The 18,391-nt window shown below is 48.7% G+C and overlaps 1 protein-coding gene across 1 annotated transcript in view; it reads right to left on the reverse strand.

Annotated features, from left to right (window-relative positions):
• Window positions 1-18,391, reverse strand: part of SERAC1 (serine active site containing 1) — a 211,783-nt gene that overhangs the window by 55,831 nt on the left and 137,561 nt on the right. Inside the window, exon 13 of the mRNA XM_075338188.1 lies at window positions 18,049-18,149. Within this exon, the coding sequence (XP_075194303.1) occupies window positions 18,049-18,149 (101 nt within the window). The remainder of the gene's footprint in view (window positions 1-18,048; window positions 18,150-18,391) is intronic.

Genomic DNA, 18,391 nt, shown 5'->3' on the forward strand with positions numbered 1-18,391 from the left:
TTCGGCCCAGTGGATCCACCTCCTGGGTCTGCCCGACCGCCTGGCCCTGACAGCATAATGGAACCTCCACCAAATGCTTTTCTTGGAATGCTGTGTTTTTTTGCCTCCATGCATAACGCCTTTTTGTATGACCAAACAACTCAATCTTTGTTTCATCAGTCCACAGGACCTTCTTCCAAAATGTAACTTGCTTGTCCAAATGTGCTGTTGCATACCTCAGGCGACTCGGTTTGTGGCGTGCTTGCAGAAACGGCTTCTTTCGCATCACTCTCCCATACAGCTTCTCCTTGTGCAACTTGCCCTGTATTGTTGACCGATGCACATTGACATCTGCAGCAAGATGATGCTGCAGTTCTTTGGAGGTGGTCTGTGGATTGTCCTTGACTGTTCTCACCATTATTATTCTCTGCCTTTCTGATATTTTTCTTGGCCTGCCACTTCTGGGCTTAACAAGAAGTACCTGTGTTCTTCCATTTCCTTACTAGGTTCCTCACAGTGGAAACAGACAGTTTAAATCTCTGAGACAATTTTTTGTATCCTTCCACTGAACAACTATGTTGAATAATCTTTGTTTTCAGATCATTTGAGAGTTGTTTTGAGGAGCCTATGATGCCACTCTTCATAGGAGATTCAAATAGGAGAACAACTTGCAAGTGGCCACCTTAAATACCTTTTCTCATGATTGGATACACCTGCCTATGAAGTTCAAAGCTCAATGAGGTTACAAAACCAATTTAGTGCATTAGTAAGTCAGTAAAAAGTAGTTAGGAGTGTTCAAATCAAGAAATTGATAAGGGTGCCCATACTTTTGCACCGGTCAAATTTTGTTTAAATGCGGATTGCATATTTTCTGTTATTTCTGGATTGAAATGAGGTTTATTGTACTATTACTCATTCCATCAGTTATTAGATATATGAAACTGAAAAAGCTGTTGCAACAACCCAAATTGTTATAAAGAAAAAAGGTTAACATTAATAGGGGTGCCCAAACTTTTTCATATGACTGTAACCTGCTAGGTGTCAGAGAGCATTGATAGACTATATATATTTGGCTTAGCATGTTATTAATTGCCAGTGAAACATATTGTGGGGAGGTCAAGGCCTCACTGTAATCCCCTTCTGATAGAGTATTGCTGTCATGCTAGGTACGTGAAAGTACCAAGCGAACGGCAAAAGGGAAGGAAAACCCTGTGTCTAGGGAAGGGGGAGATGGTGACCCTTGACCCCAGCCTACCACTGGGGCCTGGCTTTACTCACAATCCTAGATAAGTTCAGCACCTATGAGCCGATCCAGATACCTGACCCTTGCTGACCATGAAGTAGGCCCTAGGTAGGGGATGGATGGGATGAGCCCTTAGTCAACCCGACTAAGCTCTAAAGAAGACACAGGGATAACAATCGGGGGAAATTGAACAAATGACTTATCTTCAGATGACTCAGGGAGAGAAATTGAAATGACTTCAAAGTTCCTCCAGATGTACACAAGCCAACTGCTTGCATTGAAGACTTGTTAAGGGTAAAAGAGCTATAACCAGCATCGAGTAATAGGAAGTGAACATGTACATCATAGGTTCAGAATGCACTGACTTCTATGATGTACAGTAACGTCAAGGGTCGGGAAGGGGTTAATTTATGTCACAGCTATTGACTATGTGGCTTGGATGCGTTGTTACCGGCATCTGGTGAGAAATTCATGTCATTAGCACCTTTAGAAATATATTTACTTAGAATATTGGTGAAGCCTTCAGTATTTATCTTAACCATGTACAAATCCTAAACTGCTACTTGTCCTTTTTTAATGAAGATTGGAATTCAGATCCGTAATAGTATTACATACAGATTTTTTTTGTTTTTTTGTTTTAGAGATGTATATCTTCCATGAGATCTACATCTACCTCCGTGTTCTTTCATCTAAAATATTTAGAAATGTAGACCAAGAGATGTATGTTCTTTCATGGGTAGGTGATATGGATACCAGATTAATGGTATGATCCTTCATCAAGCAGAAACATAGAGTTGTTGCCTTATATTGTAATTATATATATATATATATATATATATATATATATATTATATTGTTATATTCTATGCTGTGATGATAATAAGGTGACTTTTGACTACCCTTAGTTTCAAAAATATGCTTAAAGGCATTGTTCACTATCTCTATTTTAAAATGTGTTGGGGCATGTTTTTATGGCACTTAATTACTGGTGTTGAGCGAGTATGCTCACCACTGTTTGGTACAAGATTGAGCATCGGGGAGCTCGGATGTGTCATCCGTGAAACAACGACCACAAAGCACAGGCCTGCTTCACTGCAGGATGTGTGCAGGCACCACAGGGAGAGCCATTTATAGTATCTGAATGGCTCTCACTGGAGTTTAAACAACGTTTTCGGATGTAGTGTGTCCAAAGACAAAAAAAAATGTCTTCCCCCCGAGCACCCAAGCATTTTAGTGCTCACCCATCTCTATTAATAATATAGATGTATTACAAGTTCTCCTTCTTTGTTGTCTTATTAGTGCCACCTTCTTCACAGACTACACGTCTCTTTTTATTTTCTCAAAATGTCTACTGATGGAGGGTCTTTTGACCAGATTTTTTCCATCAGCCTCCTCTAATTTGAAAAAAAAGAGTAGTGTTGAGTGATAATGGTCGCCACTGCTTGATATTCTATCGAGCATCGGGTCGCTCAGGAATAGAGATGAGCCACCCTCTAAAGGCTCAAGTTCGGTTCGGTTCGTCGAACGGAGGCCGCGTTCGAGTTTGGTTCGACGAATCTCTCGAACCCCATTGAAAACAATGGGAGGCAAACACAAACACATAAAAACACATAGAAAACACCTTCAAAGGTGTTCAAAAGGTCACAAACAACTGCCAAGACACCACAAACACATGGGAAAGTGGCAAGGACATATACTCATGCAAAAACAAAGCAGCTGGACGAGGAAAAAAAGGAGGAGACACAGATATAGGCATGTCATGCCCTTCTAAAATCATGTAAAACACAGCAAGGGGACTCCAAGCAGAGTCTCACTTTTTTCCAAAAATTGGGCCCTACAGACACCACTTCAGTGGCATCACTTGTGCCTCAGTTGCAAACTTGACAGGTAGATTTGCATCAAGCACAGTCAAAAATACGCCAGCCTTTACTCTCCCCAGGATGATACAGGGGTAGTAAAGTCCTTGCTGATCCATCACTTGTTCATCTTGGAGCATTGTTAAAAACACATCAAGGGGACTCCAAGCAGAGTCTCCATTTTTTCCAAAAATTGGGCCACACACAACACAACTTCAGTGGCATCACTTGTGCCCCAGTTGCATACCGGACAGGTTGATTTGCATCAAGCACATTCAAAAATACGCCAACCTTAACTGTCACCAGGATGACACCGGAGTAGGTAGCAAAGTCCTTGCTGAACCATGACTTGTTCATCTTGGCTCATTTTTAAAAACACATCAAGGGTACTCCAAGCAGAGTCTCCCTTTCTTCCAAAAATTCGGCCACACACACCACAACTTCAGTGGCATCACTTGTGCCCCAGTTGCAAACTGGACAGGTAGATTTGCATCAAGCACATTCAAAAATACGCCAGCCTTTACTCTCCCCAGGATGACACAGGGGTAGTAAAGTCCTTGCGGATCCATGACTTGTTCATCTTGATGAACGTTAGTCTGTCCACATTGTCACTGGACAGACGCGTGCGCTTATCTGTCAGCACACACTTAGCAGCACTGAAGACACGTTCAGAGACAACTCTGGCTGCGGGACACGACAAGATCTCCAAGGCGTAAGTGGCGAGCTCAGGCCATTTTTCAAAATTTGAAGCCCAAAATGAGCAAGGCTCCAGTTGCAAAGTCATGGCATCGATGTTCATTTGGAGATACTCCTGTATCGTCCTCTCCAGCCGTTGACTATGTGTCAGACTTCTTGTCTCTTGTGGCCTTGCATTGGATGGTCTAAAAAAATTATGAAACGATTCCATAAAATTGCTGTTACCAGCACCAGATACGGTGTTGCAGGTACGGTTTGACTGATAATGACGAGACAATCCCATGCTTGCCAAGTTACAACTGGGAGACTCACTCTGTGCACCACTGGTATTTGGTGGAAAAGCCGAGCTAAGATTGAGTAACAGCTTCTGCTGATACTCCTGCATACATGCATCCCTTTCTATGGCTGGAATTATTTCGCCAAATTTGGACTTGTACCAGGGATCTTATAGTGTGGCAACCCAGTAATCATCATCACTTCTAATTCAGGCAATTCAAGGGTCATGTTGTAGGTAGTGCAGCAAGAAGGCGCTCATGTGTCTTCTTCCTCTGACATCTCCCCCCAACATCGTTCAACCGAAATTTGACCAAGGTCTCCCTCATCTGCTGAGTCTCCCATGGCCATCGAGAGTTCGTCCTCCATGTCTTCCTGCACCTTCCTCAACATTTTGGCTGCTACCATGCACCCTTGTTAGTCCCTCTCCCCCACTGTCCCATGCCTGCCGCTTTGTTGATGCTGAACGTCTGGACCTTGTAGATGTTGGTATCCCTTGCGCATATGAATCCTCCTGTACTTCGTCCCCTTCCTCTTGTCCCACACCCTGACTCCGAATAGTGTTTAGTGTGTGCTCCAGCATGTAAATGACTGGAATTGTCATGCTGATAATGGCATTGTCAGCGCTAAACATATTCATTGCCATGTTGAAACTGTGAAGAAGGGTGCATAGGTCCTTGATCTGAGACAACTCCAGCAGCATGATGTGCCCCACCTCTGCATCTCGTTGGCCCAGGCTATACGTCATAACGTATTGCAACAGGGCTCGGCGGTGCAGCCACAGTTGCTGCAACATGTGGAGAGTCGAATTCCAGCGTGTCACCACATCGCATTTCAGGCGGTGAACCGGCAGGCCGAAAGACTTCTGGAGCGATGCAAGTCGGTCAGCTGCGACGGTTGAATGGCGGAAGTGAGCAGAGAGTGACCGTGCCCTGTGCAGAAGCCCATCTAGGCCGGGATAGTGGGTTAAAAATTGCTGGACAATAAGGTTTAACACGTGAGCCATACAAGGCACGTGTGTCACCTTGCCCAGGCGAAGGGCCGCACCCAGGTTTGCAGCATTGTCGCACACGGCCTTCCCAGGCTGCAGGTTGAGTGGAGACAACCATTTACGAAACTCGGACCGCAGAGCTGACCACAATTCCTTAGCTGTGTGACTCTTATTTCCCAGACATTTCAATGTAAAGACCGCCTGATGCCGTTGAGCTCTGCTGCCAGCATAGTAAGGAGGTGTGCGGGATTCCTTGTGCGCAGTTACAACGCGGGTGGCCTGACCAGGTAGGCTTGGGGCGGAGGTGGAGGACCCAGACGAGGTTGAGGATGAAGAAGCAGTGGAGGAACTTCTATATAAAGAGGATTGACGCACAAGTCGTGGGGACGGCAAGACTTGTTCAGCAGACCCTTCTCCATCTCTCACCATAGTTACCCAGTGCCCAGTCAGCGACATGTAACGCCCCTGTCCATGCTTACTGGTCCATGTATCGGTGGTGAAATGCACCCTGTCACACACAGAGTTTCTCAAGGAAGCGGTGATGTTGTGTGCGACATGCTGGTGTAGCGCAGGCACTCCTTTATTGGAGAAGTAGTGGCGACTGGGCATCTGGTACTGGGGCACTGCGACTGACATAAGGTCTCGAAATCTTCTGTGTCCACCAGGCGGAAAGGCAGCATTTCGGTAGCCAAAAGCTTACAGAGGCTGAAAGTCAACCTCTTAGCTTTGTCATGGCTCGGAGGAAATGGCCTTTTATTTGTCCACATCTGAGGGACCGAGATCTGGCTGCTGTGTGGAGACGGTGTTGAGTTGGGTGTCCCTGGAAAACTGCAGGTCTGTGAGGAAAGTGCAGGCGGAGACATGATGTTGCCTTCATCCAAAGTTGGTGCTCTTGATGTCTGAGAGAGCTCTACACCAGCACTTGTTTCCCCTTCCACAACAACTGACGACCTGCCAAGCAAACTGCCTGTTGCGGTTAAAGAGGTGGAAGGTCTGCGTGGAAAAACATGTGTGACCATGTGTGACAGCTGGCCCCACAGTCATAGAGGAAGAAGATCTCACGGATGCACTTGAAGGGGCAGACGGTAGTTGGCCCGCTCCGCTGGGCCGCATTGTAGCACAGTTTGCTTCCCACTGGGACTTATGCTTGTTATTCATGTGACGATTCATGGAAGAAGTTGTCAAACTAGTGAGCTTTGGGCCTCTACTTATAGATTGGTGACAAATCTTACATATCACATGATTTGGGAGATCCTTTGCGAGGTCAAAAAAGGACCAGGCTAGGCAAGGCTTAGAGCCTATGCGACCTGCAGAGCCACCCTGACTTGTGCTCAGAGGCAGAGTTGTGGCTGAGGATGCAGTTGTTGACGTGCTCCAGTACTCCGACTCTGTCCAGGAAGGCGCAAGGTAACTTTGTCGTCAGTCACATCCTCCTCCACCGCATCTGCTGACCTCCTCGAGTGCGTGAATGTGGGTTGACAGTAAGTGGGATCTAGAACTTCATCATCAAGCGTTGTGTTTTCACTCCCCTCGCCCTCAGACCTAATCTCTTCCTGCCCTGACTGAATAGTTAACTTGTCATCCCAATCAGGTATCTGCGTCTCATCGTCATCAGTATGTTCCTCATTGTCTCCACCAACAGGTGTTACAGTTTGGGAATGAGGGTGTACATTAAGCTCAGAAACTTGGTCATCAGGGCCTGAATCAGACTCACAAAGCTTCTGGCTATCACTGCAGACCATTTTCTGGTCTGTACTCACTGTAGCTTGGGAGCAGACCACTGATTCCCAGGGTATAGTGTGACTGAACAGTTCTGCAGACTCAGCCATCTCTGTTACACCATACTCTGCATGGCGGGTGGAGACTTGAGAGCTGGGAGAAAGCAAGTGCGATTGGGGTGACAACTCAGAGGACTGTAGTTTTTTGGATGTTGAAGTTGAGGTGGAGGAGAGGCCACTTGTTGGAGCACTTGCGATCCATTCAAGCATGTTCTTTTTTGGTGCATGATCTACCTTTCTTACAGTTGTTTGGTTCCGTAAAAAAAGGGAGCACATCAGATTGGCCACGGAAAGATGGCCTTTCTTCAGCAGATGTTAATGTAGGTTTCCCACCTACACCACGGACACAAACTTTTTTTCCTTTTCCAACACGCCTGTTCCCCTTTCCACCAGCATCTGTCCTTTTGACACTCATTTTGTTAGCAACAAGATTGGACACTTAAAATGTGGTAGCAAAAATGGAGAGGTGGTGTAGATTGCAGAAGTGGTCTAGCTTTATTGACAGCTGAAGAACCAACACTGAGTATCCCAGTCAATTTTAGTATGCCCCTAACAGTGGCAGCACAGTTTGCAATTAGAATTACGTAGCTAAAAATTGACAGGTGTGTACAATGCAGAGGTGGTCTAGCTTTATTGACAGCTGACGAACCAACACTGAGTATCCCGGTCAATTTTAGTATGCCCCTAACAGTGGCAGCACAGTTTGCAATTAGAATTGCGTAGCAAAAATGGACAGGTGTGTAGCATGCACAGGTGCTGTGGGTCAGTAGACAGCAAAGGAACACTAACTTAGTATTCTAGACACTTTTAGGATGCCACAAAAAGTGTCAGCTCTTTGGGGTAATAAAATAGCGTGGCAAAAAATGGCCAGGTGGGTAGCATGCAGGGGTGCTGTGGGTCAGTGGACAGCAAAGGAACACTAACTTAGTATTCCAGACACTTTTAGGATGCCACAAAAAGTGTCAGCTCTTTGGGGTAATAAAACAGCGTGGCAAAAAATGGCCAGGTGGGTAGAGTGCAGGGGTGCTGTGGGTCAGTGGACAGCAAAGGAACACTAACTTAGTATTCCAGACACTTTTAGGATGCCACAAAAAGTGTCAGCTCTTTGGGGTAATAAAACAGCGTGGCAAAAAATGGCCAGGTGGGTAGAGTGCAGGGGTGCTGTGGGTCAGTGGACAGCAAAGGAACACTAACTTAGTATTCCAGACACTTTTAGGATGCCACAAAAAGTGTCAGCTCTTTGGGGAAATAAAATATTCTGGCAAAAAATGGCCAGGTGGGTAGAATGAACGGGTGCTGTAGGTAGCAGGACAGCAAAGCCCAGCACAGCATTTGCACGGACCTGTTTAGCAGCTATGGCTATGAACGCCTGTAAATCAGCCCTGAAAAGGGCTGAAATAACCAGTAGTCCCTAATCCCTAAAGCGCTGTGTAGATTGCACTGTATCTCTATAGCGCACACAGCAGCAGTAGCAGCAGGAGCGGGAGCAGTGACTGTCACCCACACGCAGCAGACAGATAATGGCGGCGATGGGGAAAATGGCCGTGTCTTATAGAGCAAAGACATGTGACATGCACAGCCTATGAAACAAGCCCTTGCTTGTCTGGCAAAAATCCACTGTGCAGTATGCGTCTCTGTGATTTGCTGACAGCCTGGCCCGTCCCACTGTACGCGCGGTTAGGGAAAAAAAAAATAAACGGCGATCGGCATTCTATCAGCACTCAGCAGCAGCACTGATCTAAACCCTGCCCCCCCGGACACTATACGCTGAATTTTGATAATAGCGTGATTCACAGTGACTCACAGTATTACAGTGAAAATCCAGCTAGTAACTAGCTTGGCTTTTTGGTGCTTGAACCGTTCTCGAACGTAACTCGAACTGTCGAGCTTTTAGGAAAAAGCTCAAGTTCGGCGAGCCTCTCGAACACTCCCCAAAATCACTCGAACCTGAAACATTGAGCACAAAGTACAGGCTTGCTTCACTGGGGTTGAAACAACGTTTTCAGATGTAGTGTGTCAAAAAAAACTCCGTTCTACCCCGAACTCAGGGAAATGCTTTGCATATGGTTGGCTGTATGTGGGCGGAGAGCCAAACTGCCCAATCATTGACTTCCATTATATTCATTATTCTTGTTGAGCACTTTCAAAGCGTCTGACCTGCTCGACTCCTGTAACGAGCACCTGAGTATTTTAGTGCTCGCCCATCTCTAAAAAAACAGCTTTTCCATTTAGAGTGTTTTTCAATTAGAGAAGGCTAATTGAAAGGGTTATTAATTTCCATTTTGACAAAGGAAGAGGCACCACAAAGGAGGAGAACCTGTAATACTCATATATTAATAAGTGACAGAAATCATGTATTCAACACATTTGAAAAATAAAAAGGTAAATTAGACAATTTGGATAACATAAAAAATAGATTTAAAGAGTATGTGATTTATTTTTTTTTCCATGATAGTTGAGAGGATGTTAGGTTTAACAAGATTGTCCTGAATTTCTGAATGACATACACATTACTGAAGCTGCAGGTAATTTGAATAACTATACACCATCTTCCAAATTATTATGCAAATTATATTTTTCTCTGATTTTCCTAAATGGTCGGTGCAAATGACAGTCTAACAAAAGTCATCACCCGTTAGAGTATACATCGAAATTTATTGAAGAAACCTCCAAATGATAACAGTATAATATTCAAAATTAAAAGAAAACTCAAAATGCACTGTTCCAAATTTTTAGACAAAGTAGAGTTTCTAAACATTTTATATGTTTTAAAGAACTGAAAATGCTCATTTGTGAAATTTGCAGCATTAGGAGGTCACATTCACTGAAATAAAAAGCTATTTAAATCCAAAAGAAGCCAAGTTACATGTTAACGTAGGAATCCTTCTTTGATATCACCTTCACAAGTCTTGCATCCATTGAACTTGTGAGTTTTTGGAGAGTTTCTGCTTGAATATCTTTGCATGATGTCAGCATAGCCTCCCAGAGCTGCTGTTTTGATGTGAACTGCCTCCCACCCTCATAGATCTTTTGCTAGATGATACTCCAAAGGTTCTCTATAGGGTTAAGGTCAGGGGAAGATGGTGGCCACACCATGAGTTTATCTCTTTTTATGCCCATAGCAGCCAATGACACAGAGGTATTCTTTGCAGCATGAGATGGTGCATTGTCATGCATGAAGATGATTTTGCTCCTGAAGGCACGTTTCTGCTTTTTCTACAATGGAAGAAAGTTGTCAGTCAGAAACTCTATATACTTTGCAGAGGTCATTTTCACACCTTCAGGAACCCTAATGGGGCTTTCCAGCTGTCTCCCCATGATTCTGACCTAAAACATGACTCCTCCACCTTCTTGCTGACGTCACAGCCTTGTTGGGACATGGTGGCCATCCACCAACCATCCACTACTCCATCCATCTGGACCATCCAGAGTTGCTCGACACTCATCAGTAAACAAGACTGTTTGAAAATTAGTCTTCATATATGTCTGGGCCCACTGCAACCGTTTCTGCTTGTGAGCACTGGTTAGGGGTGGCCGAATAGTAGGTTTATGCACCACAGTAAGCCTTTGAAGGATCCTACACCGTGAGGTTCGAGGGTCTCCAGAGGCACCAGCAGCTTCAAAAATCTGTGTGCTGGTTTGTAATGGCATTTAGCAGCTGCTCTCTTAATCCGATGAACTTGCCTGGCAGAAACCTTCCTCATTCTGCCTTTATCAGCATGAACATGTATGTGCTCTGAATCAGCCACAAATCTCTTCTTCACAGTACGATGATCACGCATACGCTTTCATGAAATATCTAATGTTTTCATCCCTTGTCCAAGGCATTGCACTATTTGATGCTTTTCGGCAGCAGAGCGATCCTTTTTCTTTCGCATGTTACTTGAAAACTGTGGCCTGCTTAATATTGTGGAACATCAAGTTTTCCTTTTATTGGGCTCACCTGGCAAACTAATCATCACAGGTATCTGAGATTGATTTCAGAGATCCAATGAACCTTGAGACTCATACCATCAATGAGTTTCATTGGAAAAAATAAATAAATAAATAATAATCGCTATGACACTTAAATCCAATTTGCATAATAATTTGGAACATGGTGTATATAATCATTTTACAAGATGCGCTATTTTATAAGGTTATCTATCCTAAATAGTGATGGGTGAACCCAGACTGCAAAATGTGGGATCTGTGTCGGATTCCTAGTGTCAGTGCACTGACCCCGGACACGGAGTTCTCAGGGAATTCCGTGTAACTCTCCGGATTCAGCCACAGAGGTAAGTAAAGAAAAATTTAAAGGAAACAGAAAGAAAAAAGGGAATAAAGAAGCAGTCTTATACTTACTGAGTCTCCTGCGCGGCTGTAACACTACTTCTGGACACCTGCAGGCTGCTACTTTTAGGGTGGTGTCACGCTCCCCGGGTCCGTGGCCCCTCTCCCCGGGTCTCCTGCCCCGCTCCCCGGGTCCTCAGCCCCGCTCCCCGGCTCACCTGCCACGCTCCCCGATCTCCAGCCTTCGGTCCCCGTCCTTCCCAGGCCCCCTGGCCTCCGATCGCGGCGCCCGACGGCTTCCCAGGCCCTGGCTGGCTCCCCTGCGTCCTCTTCTCAGCCTCCCTTCCTGGCTTCTGGCACCCGGGCTGCGCGCATGCGCATTAGGGCGCGCGCGCGGTCACTGACCCTTTCTTAAAGGGCCAGCGTCCATCAACAGGAAATGAGGCTGAACAGGTACAGGGTATAAAGGGGTGTATTGTCCAAGGGGGCGGGGCCTGATCTTCGTGTTCCCTGAGCTAGGAGTCAGGTCTCCTGGTGTTACTGTGCTCGTACTCACCTATCTCTCTTTGTAGAGCCGTGCCTGCTTCGCCATCCAGTCTGCCGTATCCTGAAACCCGAACGCTGTCCATCTGCCATCCTGACAGTCCGCACCACCTCGGATCCCTGCGGTGACCCGTCTTCTTGCTCCCAAGGTTCCGGACCCCGCCTGACATCATCTCGGCTTCCGAACCTGAGCTGCGTCACCCGGACTACCACCCGTAACTCCGTAGTCCCAGGGACTTCTCCGCTATACCTGTGTGCAAGGACTGCTCTGCTGTTTCTAGTGCTCCAGCTGCCGGACTCTTTGCTACCATCTAGGAGTTCGGTCCAGTGGATCCACCTCCTGGGCCTGCCCGTACACCTGGCCGTGACAGTAAGATCAGGCCATGGATCCCGCTGCAGCACTATTGGCCCTGCAAGAGGAACTCCAACGCCAGCGTGAAGTCCAGACCCGCATGCTGCAATTTATGACCTCCGTGGACACCCGCCTGTACACGTTACAAGCATCCATGACGCCTGCGGCACCCAGGTCCTCCAATGGACAATCCACGGCTCCCGCACCAGTGGCAGCCTCGTCGGGTGCTTCCCAACTCCGGTTGGCTTCACCACCTCGTTATTCTGGAGATCCCAAGACCTGCAGGGGCTTCATCAACCAATGTTCCCTTCATTTCACGCAGCTGCCACATCTATTCGCCTCCGACCAAGCCAAGGTCGCCTTTATAATGTCCCACCTAGAGGGCGAGGCACTGGCGTGGATGAACCCCTTGTGGGAGAAGGAGGACCCCGTGACCAAGAACCTTCGAGAGTTCCTGCAGGCCTTTCGCAGTACCTTTGACGAGCCGGGACGCGCCTCTGCGTCTGCTTCATCACTTCTCCGCCTACGTCAAGGAACACTGACGGTGGGCCAATACGCCATCCGTTTCCGCACTTTGGCTTCTGAACTCGGGTGGAATAATGAGGCCCTGACAGCCGCCTTCTGGGAGGGACTCTCGAGTCGCATCAAAGATGAGTTGGCGGGTCGTGACTTGCCCTCCACCCTAGATGCCCTGATTGCCCTGGCTACTCGAGTGGACATTCGTTTTCAGGAGCGCTCTAAAGAGCTGTCTCGTGAGAGACGACCGGTACGGCATTCCTCACCTCCCCAGAAGCCCTCCGCACCTCAGTCATCAACAGCTGGGATTCCCGTCCACGAGCCCATGCAGATTGACCGAGTACGACAGTCTGAACAGCGTCGAGCAGAGCGGCTCGCCAAGGGCCTCTGCTTTTACTGCGGAGAGGGCACACACCTGCTACGCGCCTGTCCAGAGAGGCCGGGAAACTCCAAAGCCTAGGGTTGGTAGGAGAGGCCACCCTAGGTGCTGGGACTCTCTCAGACCCGGTTATGTGGACTGTGCAAGTGTCAACGGGAGAGACGCGGTTCACGGCTGAGGCATACCTCGATTCCGGGGCAGCAGGCAATTTCATTCAGCAGGCCACGGTGGACAAGTACCAGCTGCCTGTTACTCCACTTGACAAACCCCTCGTGATAGCCTCTGTGGATGGGAGACCCCTCTCTGATACCATCTCCTGGGTCACCAGACCGGTCGAACTACGTATCGGTGCCCTGCACACCGAGAACATCTCTCTCTACGTCCTTCCACACATGTCCCATCAAATCCTGCTGGGACTTCCCTGGTTGCGGACACACGAACCCTCAGTCAGCTGGGGTACTGGCGAAATCACCCGATGGGGTCCTTCTTGTCATGAGAAGTGTCTGAAGTCCATACCACACATCCGACGACCTCCGGTTCCAGAGAACCTACCGGAACTGCCCTCGGCCTATTGGTCCTTCGCAGACGTTTTCGACAAGAAGGAGTCTGAGGTACTTCCGCCACACCGTCCCTACGATTGTGCCATCGACCTGCTCCCAGGAACAACACCACCTCGAGGACGGATATATCCGTTGTCCCCAGCCGAAACCAGGGCCATGTCTACCTACATCACAGAGAGCCTGGCTAAGGGATTCATCCGGAGATCCTCCTCTCCTGCGGGAGCGGGCTTCTTCTTCGTTAAGAAGAAAGAGGGTGACCTACGCCCCTGCATCGACTACCGGGGTCTGAATCAGATCACCGTAAAGAACAAGTACCCTCTGCCGCTCATCCCCGAATTGTTCGACCGGCTCAGAGGAGCCCGTGTGTTCACCAAACTGGATCTTCGGGGTGCTTACAACCTAGTTCGTATCCGCTCTGGGGACGAATGGAAGACCGCGTTTAATACTCGCGATGGGCACTATGAATACTGCGTGATGCCCTTCGGCCTATGTAATGCACCAGCAGTCTTCCAAGAATTGGTGAACGACATCTTCCGAGACCTCCTCTACGTCTGTGTAGTAGTGTATCTGGACGACATCCTTATCTACTCTCCGGACCTCCAGACCCACAGAGAGAACGTCCAGCTGGTCCTACAACGACTGAGAGAGAATCGTCTATACGCCAAATATGAGAAGTGTGTCTTTGAGCAGTCTTCTCTCCCTTTCCTGGGATACATCATCTCGGGTACTGGACTGCAAATGGATCCTAAGAAGGTGTCCTCCATACTCAACTGGCCTCCCCCTTCTGGACTAAAGGCAATCCAACGGTTCCTGGGATTTGCCAACTACTACCGCCAGTTCATCCCTCACTTCTCTGCCCTGACTGCTCCTCTCTCCGCTTTGACCAAAAAGGAGGCTAATCCAAAGGACTGGTCACCTGCGGCCGACGCCGCGTTTTGCTCACTGAAGCGAGCATTTGCCTCCGCTCCTGTACTCCACCGTCCGGAGTTAAACCGCCAGTTCACCTTGGAGGTGGATGCCTCCTCCTCGGGAGCCGGAGCAGTGCTCATGCAAAAGTCCTCCTCCGGGAAGATGGTTACATGCGGTTTCTTCTCCAAGAGCTTCTCTGCACCTGAACGTAATTACACCATCGGTGACCGAGAACTATTGGCGGTCAAACTGGCTCTGGAGGAATGGCGCTACCTCCTGGAAGGAGCAGTGTACCCCGTGATTATCTACACGGACCACAAGAACCTGGAATACCTACGGTCCGCTCAGCGACTGAACCCACGGCAAGCCAGGTGGTCCTTATTCTTTGCCAGGTTCGACTTCCAGCTCCATTTCCGACCCGCAGACAAGAATGTACGTGCGGATGCCTTGTCTAGGTCTTTCATGCCCATGGAGCAGGAGGAAGAGACTACCCAGCCTATCATCCCTCCTAGCAAGATTATTCCGGTGGCCCCTGTCACCCTGGCCCAGATACCGCCCGGAAAGACCTATGTCTCTGAGACTGACAGGCAAAAGGTGTTACACTGGGGTCATGCCTCGAAAACAGCCGGTCATGCAGGCCAGAAGAGAACATGGGGTGCGATTGTACGCCATTATTGGTGGCCATCCCTTCGCACGGACGTCGCTGCTTTTGTCTCTGCCTGCTCCTCTTGTGCCAGGAACAAGACGCCCAAACACCTGCCCTATGGCCGTCTTCTGCCTCTGCCGATACCCACAATTCCGTGGCAACACATAGCGATGGATTTTATTACGGACTTGCCATTATCCTCTGGACACACAGTCATATGGGTCGTGGTGGACCGGTTCTCCAAAATGGCTCACTTCGTCCCTATGGCTGGACTGCCCTCTGCTCAGGAACTCGCGGAAGCCTATATACATCACATCTTCCGCTTGCATGGTTTCCCATCCCACATCGTGTCCGACCGAGGAACTCAGTTTACCTCCCGCTTCTGGAGGGCGCTCTGCAAACATCTGGGTGTGACTCTGGACTTTTCTTCTGCTTACCATCCTCAGTCTAATGGCCAAGTGGAGAGGGTCAATCAAATCTTGACCTCCTTCTTACGTCACTACGTCAACGCCCATCACGACGACTGGTCCACGCTTCTACCTTGGGCTGAATTCTCACATAACCACCACATCAGTGAGTCGTCCTCCAAATCTCCCTTCCATGTAGTTTACGGACTTCAACCCTCCGTCCCGTTGCCTATATCCCCTTCTTCGGATGTCCCTGCGGCTGATACTGTAGCCCGTGACTTCGCTACTATTTGGGACTCTGTCAAGGCGTCCCTTGGACGCGCTTCCCAGCGGATGAAGAAACACGCCGACAAGAGGCGTTTGGACCCTCCGCGTTTTTCTCCTGGAGATCTTGTCTGGCTTGCTTCCCAGTACATCCGATTGAAGATACCATCATACAAGCTGGGCCCTCGCTACATCGGGCCGTTTAAGGTCCTCAGCAAGATCAATGAGGTCTCCTACAAGCTACAGCTCCCGGCCACGATGAGGATACCCAACTCATTCCACGTCTCCCTGCTCAAGCCGGTTATCCTTGGTCCCTTCTCCGCTGCTGCCAGTCCGGCTCCTCCACCTATTGCCGATGACGACATCTATGCGGTAAGGGATATCGTGGCCATGAAGACCGTACGAGGTCGACAGTTCTTCCTGGTGGACTGGGAGGGGTATGGTCCTGAGGATAGGTCCTGGGAGCCCAGGGAGAACGTAGGCACTCCTCTGATCCGTGCCTTCCTGTCCCGGTTGCGGGGAGGGGGGCGTGGGGGGGGGGGTACTGTCACGCTCCCCGGGTCCGTGGCCCCTCTCCCCGGGTCTCCTGCCCCGCTCCCCGGGTCCTCAGCCCCGCTCCCCGGCTCACCTGCCACGCTCCCCGATCTCCAGCCTTCGGTCCCCGTCCTTCCCAGGCCCCCTGGCCTCCGATCGCGGCGCCCGACGGCTTCCCAGGCCCTGGCTGGCTCCCCTGCGTCCTCTTCTCAGCCTCCCTTCCTGGCTTCTGGCACCCGGGCTGCGCGCATGCGCATTAGGGCGCGCGCGCGGTCACTGACCCTTTCTTAAAGGGCCAGCGTCCATCAACAGGAAATGAGGCTGAACAGGTACAGGGTATAAAGGGGTGTATTGTCCAAGGGGGCGGGGCCTGATCTTCGTGTTCCCTGAGCTAGGAGTCAGGTCTCCTGGTGTTACTGTGCTCGTACTCACCTATCTCTCTTTGTAGAGCCGTGCCTGCTTCGCCATCCAGTCTGCCGTATCCTGAAACCCGAACGCTGTCCATCTGCCATCCTGACAGTCCGCACCACCTCGGATCCCTGCGGTGACCCGTCTTCTTGCTCCCAAGGTTCCGGACCCCGCCTGACATCATCTCGGCTTCCGAACCTGAGCTGCGTCACCCGGACTACCACCCGTAACTCCGTAGTCCCAGGGACTTCTCCGCTATACCTGTGTGCAAGGACTGCTCTGCTGTTTCTAGTGCTCCAGCTGCCGGACTCTTTGCTACCATCTAGGAGTTCGGTCCAGTGGATCCACCTCCTGGGCCTGCCCGTACACCTGGCCGTGACAGGTGGGGTGGCAATAACCATGGGTCTCCCCAGCCTGAGAATATCAGCCTCCCGCTTTCGGCTTTATCATGGCTGGGTATCAAAATTGGGGGGAATCGCAAGTCGGTTTATTACATTTTTTATTTAAATAATAAATAACCTCATGGGGTCCCTCTTATTTTGATACACAGCCAAGATAAGTGCACGGTTGGGGATTGCAGCCTTTAGCCATAACCAATTTTTTAATTTATTTATTTATACACCACTTTAGATATGTAGAGCAATTAGACATGCTGTCACACAGGATGGGGGCGTGTTCTGACAGCAAGCAAACAGAGACAATGGGACTGCTGGTGGGCTGGAGAAGCAGTGAATATGTATGAGGGTAAAGAGCAGCCCTGGCAGTAGTGTTACAGCCGAGTGGGAGACTCGGTAAGTATAACGCTCCTGCTCTAATCCCCCTAGCCCATTCTCCCACCATTTTAAAGCACAATATTTGGGTCCCCATAGACTTATATGGGAATCGGCTTCCAGGCAGATATTCGAGATTAATTCTGGTCCCAAACTGGGTTTTTCTTTTTTAAAAATATGGTTGGACCCACAATCCAGAATGTCTGCGGGTTCACCCATCACTAATCCTAAACATGAAAAGTACTAATATTGGACAACTGTAGTAAACCAGGTATAGCCTCCTTATTATTGTAGCACAGTCAGTAACAATGGGATAGCATTTACTTAGAGGTTGTCCTGATAGCAAAACTTATCAAAAATAGGTGATAAATGTCTGATCACTGGGAGTCCAACTATTGGAACCTCCAGCCACCTTAAGAATTGGCATCCTGCATCTAATTTTGATTGTGAAATACCCATAAAGGGGCGGACATATCATTGGTGCAGCCACACAGGGGCCCAAGAGATTAGGGGGCCATTTCTGCCTCCAAAGCAGGTCTAATTGTGCATTTTGATGAGTTATTGGATTGAAATTGGCCAATATACTATTCTTGCACAGGGGCCCTATCCTGTCTGCATTTGCCAGTGTACCCATATAAAACAAACATGCGAAATGGGGTACATCAAAATTACCTGTTATTGTCTGCAGGGCATTTTGCTTTCCAGTCACTTAGATGAGTGTCATATTCCACTGAAATAATTCTTAAAGCAGGACAGTCTTCTGCCAGCCAGTCCTGAATAGTAAGAAAGGAAGTTAAGACTAAGCTTATAAATGAAGACAGGCTTCAATTGTACTCACACCTGAAATTGAATGCAAGGAGCTGGCATTATTCCATGCTCTCTGAGTTAACTGTCAGTTTGACACCCAGCTCTAAGAATGGCAGAATCCCACACCCAGGGGGTGACAAAATGCCAGATAATGCCCCCTCCTGGAAGCACCCAGGGCAAATGCCCCTTGTGCCACCCTCCTAATTAC

This window comes from Anomaloglossus baeobatrachus, chromosome 3 (assembly GCF_048569485.1).
Source record: "Anomaloglossus baeobatrachus isolate aAnoBae1 chromosome 3, aAnoBae1.hap1, whole genome shotgun sequence".
Taxonomy (NCBI): domain Eukaryota; kingdom Metazoa; phylum Chordata; class Amphibia; order Anura; family Aromobatidae; genus Anomaloglossus; species Anomaloglossus baeobatrachus.